This window comes from Polyodon spathula, chromosome 21, assembly GCF_017654505.1.
Source record: "Polyodon spathula isolate WHYD16114869_AA chromosome 21, ASM1765450v1, whole genome shotgun sequence".
Taxonomy (NCBI): Eukaryota; Metazoa; Chordata; class Actinopteri; order Acipenseriformes; family Polyodontidae; genus Polyodon; species Polyodon spathula.
In genome coordinates, this window is record NC_054554.1 from 27,895,933 (window position 1) to 27,900,932 (window position 5,000).

The window sequence follows — 5,000 nt, forward strand, 5'->3', positions numbered from 1 at the left end:
ACACACACACACACACACACACACACACACACACACACACAAAGGAAAATCATTCCCAAAGTCAGACTTAAGGCCTGTGCTATTGTTTATTACCACCGCCAAAATAAATAAATAAAACAGTTATTATTATTATTTTTTTTTAATGGCTGAAATGGGTGGCTAAATGAATATTTAAAAAACTGTAACAGAGTATGTGTAATGTGTTATACTGTAGAATTATTGGTTTCAAGCAGCTGGTTTACTACATAACAAAGTCAATAATTCAGAAAGGTTTAACTCTGTTCACACACTAGAATACATTAAAACATATTTAAAAAAAAAATAAGAGTATTTAATCTATTGTACATAGAATACCTTTGATACAGAGAGCCACAACCAAGATGGCTGCCTGATTAGACGTCTCCATGTTAACACAGCCAGTGTTGTAGTCAAGCTGTTCAAAAAGGTTGCGCTGGTTGACACACAACACCAAAGATATACGCTTGTATTATTCCTAAAAGTTATAATAAACGATTATTTTAGTTGTTTTAAGAAAAGACAGACTGCAGTTCATGCATTTTTTATTTTATGGATACATGATCACCGGGGTCCTTCAGGCATCAAGAAGTCAGCTCTCCTTGATGACACGTTTTCAGGAAGTGTAGTGACACAAAAATGATGAGACAGGTAAGCGTCTGCAACTTAACTGTGTATTTGTGCCTTTAAACTTTTTTGTTTAGATTCTTATTAAAGGAAAACGTGTGTCTAAATAACGAATGGCGTCTGTCGCCGTAGTGGCAATGGGGTTGTTATATGTGGTGTCGCCGTGGCCTAAATTAAAACAAAGCTAGCGTATCAGTTGACGGTAAGGGAATTTCAAAAGCAAAATAAAGTAGAGTACCGCATTAAAATAAATAAGTAAACGAATAAACCGTTTCAATTTTTAGTTCCTTGTTAATACTTTGGTTTATCAGGTCGTTTTGCAGTCACACTTTCTAGAGTTGATTTCACGACTTGTTTACGTGTAGTAGTATTTTAATTTAGTCAGTTTCTTTCAGCGTCGACGTTTATTTACTCCTTTGCACACGAGGTTCGAGTAAAATAAAGCTTATTTCTTTTTTATTATTATTATTTTGAATGAAGTGGAACAGACAACTAAACGTACATTTTAAATTATTGTGATGATGCATGACGACACAAATGCTGGCAATGACATTCGTACACACTAAAAAACAACAACAAAATAAAATAAATTTATAGTTACCGGTACGTTATATCAGAGCATTTAGACAGCTGAAGAAATCGAATGCCTTGCGTAGTTTTATTTATTTATTTATTTGCTTATTTATTGATTGATTGATTGCCTTGTTTTGTTTGTTTACAATTCGTTAACTGCTAGTGCAAATGTCAATACTGTGGTACCAGTGATACCGCTTTTGTACGGTAGATACTAAATACCTGTCTGTCTGGAATACGAGTTGTTGCAATTGTAACTTTTATGTATTCATTCAGATAGTCAATGGAAATGGTGCATATCAGTTACTTTTATCTGTTTTACTAGACTAACTGGAGAATGTGCTTTCAGATGGAGCACTTGCCATAACTTAAGCAGGTGTCTGTATTTGGCATCTGGCCTGAAATACAGCAGAAGGTGTGACATTAACATTGAATTAATTCATTATGTTGCAGGACTCCGACGATGCCCCAGAGGATGTGTCCTTGTTTGACGCGGACGATGAGACATCGAGAAAGTCCAGGAAATCAAAGATCAGGTAAGCTTACTTTTGTGCTGCAACAGTACAGTGCCATTACGTTACATGCAAAGACAGCTATACCTGCAGTCAGTGCACATGATTGGCGCTGATCAAGTTCTGGCTCCTAACTGCTTGCTGGTTGTGTGTTGCAGGCACCCTCTGGCTTCTTTCTTCCACCTGTTTTTCCGAGTCAGTGCGATCCTTGTGTATCTCCTGTGCGAGATCCTGAGCAGCAGCTTCATAGCCTGCATGGTCACTATTATTCTGCTGCTCTCCTGTGACTTCTGGACTGTAAAGGTGGGTTTTAATGAAAGCAAAATGTCATATACGGTACCAAACAAGGAATTGTTAATAATGTAATTACTTGTACCTAATTTAATCTTTTAATTTATCAAATTGGTCACATTGGGTTTTAAATCTGGAGTTGTGTAAAGGCGTAACAGTGGTGTTATGAAGTGAACAGAATGGAACAACCACATTCTCAACAATATTTCAATTAGGTATATTTAATTAAAACAAAGAAAGAAAGGGTAGTGTTGTAAAGTACCTCCCTAATGCCCCTTGGGATAGGTGGATGATAATGTTAATATTTATATAGTTGTCACGACTGATGTTTTGGTTTATAGACTCAAACGGCTGTGTGTGTGTTTGCTTCACGTTGTTTCATTCTTTGCCAGAACATTACTGGCAGGCTGATGGTGGGGCTTCGCTGGTGGAACCAGGTTGATGATGATGGGAGGAGTCACTGGATCTTTGAGGCCAGAAAGGTAAAAAAATTAAGTAAATGACCCACATATATATATATAACAGAACTGTTGCTTACTCCTGATTCAAGATACTACAGCTTTTCTGCATTTAGATTTTTCAGCCAAGGCTTCCCCTTTTCTTGTAAAACTTTTTTTTTCCACTTTTATTCCTTGTATAAAATATAGAAAAGCTGTGTAATTTACATTTTAAAACTTGATATGGATTTAAGTTTTTTGTTTTGAAACCTGACATACCGTTTGTAATAAACCTTTTCTTTTCTTATCTCTCAGCCTTCAACTCGGGGGAAGGCAGCCTCTTCAGACTCCGAGTCTCGTATCTTCTGGCTGGGCCTGGTGATCTGCCCCATTATCTGGGTTATCTTCGTCTTCAGCACACTCTTCTCATTCAAAATTAAATGGCTGGTAAGTCAGCTTTGCTTGAGTTCCTGCTGTACCTGAGACTTGTACAGACTTGTTTCTTCCCCTCTTAACGCAGTGATTGTTTTTGTCCTCCAGGCAGTGGTGATCATGGGGGTTGTGCTACAGAGCGCCAACTTGTACGGATACGTCAAATGTAAAGTGGGCAACAAAAGCAATTTGAAAAGCATGGCTACCAATTACTTTGGACGCCAGTTTTTCCGACAGGTATGTGTTCCTACAGTTTTACTCGTTCGTAAAATATTCATTCATAATTTGAAGCTTCAAATGCTAGTTATTTACTATTGTAAATTGTGTGATTTACTGCAAAAGTATTATTTTATGTAACCTTGCATTTTACATTTTAATTTAGTTCTGCTTTTGTTTTTGTTTTTAAAAACAGGCAGCTAAGGAAGAAGGACCCTAAAGCCCTGAAAGACACTACTATGTTGCCACTGTAATATAGAGATAACTAATTACAATATTTTCTTAAGATTAAGTTTAGACCATGATCTTTGTAATCCTTCAGTGTTTATTAACTTTCCAGGTCGAACAGAGTGATATGTATCAAAACAGATGATGTACATTGGTGAGGGAGAGAAAATGGTAATTATGAAGTGACCGGCAGTTTCACCAATATATCTAAATTTCTAATTTAAACTGTCACACTGGGGGGTGGGGTCGTAGTCAGCAGGGAGAGGGAGTTGGTGCTCTTCTGTTTTAAGCATTCATTTCATAATACAGATTATCCACATAATGAGTTTGTATATTTCTCTGATTGTATTAAAGGGTTTGGGGAGGTAGGGGTGGGGTTAGTTACATTTGTAAATATTATTTATATAAATAATAATAAAAAAAAAAAAGTAATTGGTTTTATTAGCATTTTTGTTATACAGTTTATCAGGAAACAGGAAAAAAGTGACATGGGTGTTTACTGGCAATAGTTTGCTTTGCAATGCAGTTCTCTGCAAGTTGGCACTGCTATACCAATGTAAACGCTTAGTTCCATGTGTAAGTTTTAGTAGTCTACGTACATGTGTTTAAATGACCTACTTTTCATGCCATTTACAGTCCTTTCTTTTCTATATAGGGAAGTGTTGTTGAGGGTTTTGCTAGCTCCTTTTGGTACAGTTTAAGCAGTATAGATTTTACATTAGGCAGTTTGCCAGCAGGCCCATTTTACACTTGCTCCCTCAGACTCCTATCTCAAGCGATCAAGTAACGGATGTATTTAGTTGCAAATAATATATAATCTGCTGCAAAGGAGCATACCCTAGCTTTGACTGATTTTTTTTTCTTCTGTAGTACAGAAACTATCAAGAGAGGGAAAAGCAGGTGAAGGAAAAGGAACGTGCGTCCCTATCTAGTCTTTTCCAGCTGCATCAATAAAGCGACGCTCTTCTGTTAAAACGTGACTTCATCCTTCAGCAGGACATGTTGCCTGATGTCGAGAGCGTCACAGTAGACCTCTGTGAGCCAGTAGTAGAAACATGGAACCTCTGTAAAGTTGTGGGAATGGCCCAGTGCCTCTATAAATGTCTACCTCTAATCCCTAAAGTCAAGTTTACTGAGCCAATATACCTGGGCAAACAATGGGAGCTTTGAAAGATTCTCTGAGGGGTCTTTTACTTTTTTGGCATCTGGGATATGTCCTGACTTGTCTGTAAGTCAGACATGGTACTGTAGAAAACAGTAACACTTTAGCAAGTCAGTCAGAAAGAGCCTATGTCTGTTATTGGTTAATTGAACAAGTGCTGGAGCTTTGCTGTTGTTTTCACAGGTGAAAGCACTAACACCAGTGTCTTTCAAGGGAAATCTGAAACTAAAATAACTTTACCTTCCCAGTCTTAATGGAATTTTATAAAATGTAAGAACCTTTTTCATTGCCTATACTGCAGCTTTGACTTCCTTTACAATTGATGGGTCGGATCATGTGTTGGGATAAAGCTAAAAGATAAATACACCCGAAAAACTACATATACTGTAATACTAAGGAGAAACATCATAAATGATTATGATCATAGGTCTGTGAAAGCCACTATTTCTGGGGTGGTAAAAAAAAAAAAAAAAAAAAAAAAAAATTGTAAAGAAGAGAGAGGCGACT

The 5,000-nt window shown here is 37.0% G+C and overlaps 1 protein-coding gene across 1 annotated transcript; it reads left to right on the forward strand.

Moving 5' to 3' along the window:
• The first annotated feature begins 606 nt into the window (after positions 1-606).
• On the forward strand, positions 607-3,697 carry LOC121296727 (Golgi apparatus membrane protein TVP23 homolog B-like). The gene is made up of 7 exons (XM_041222502.1): positions 607-666; positions 1,669-1,751; positions 1,886-2,030; positions 2,411-2,500; positions 2,771-2,902; positions 2,996-3,124; positions 3,300-3,697. Exons 1-7 carry the CDS (start codon positions 655-657, stop codon positions 3,321-3,323), a joined length of 615 nt encoding a protein of 204 aa, XP_041078436.1. The 5' UTR covers positions 607-654; the 3' UTR covers positions 3,324-3,697.
• Positions 3,698-5,000: the final 1,303 nt, after the last annotated feature.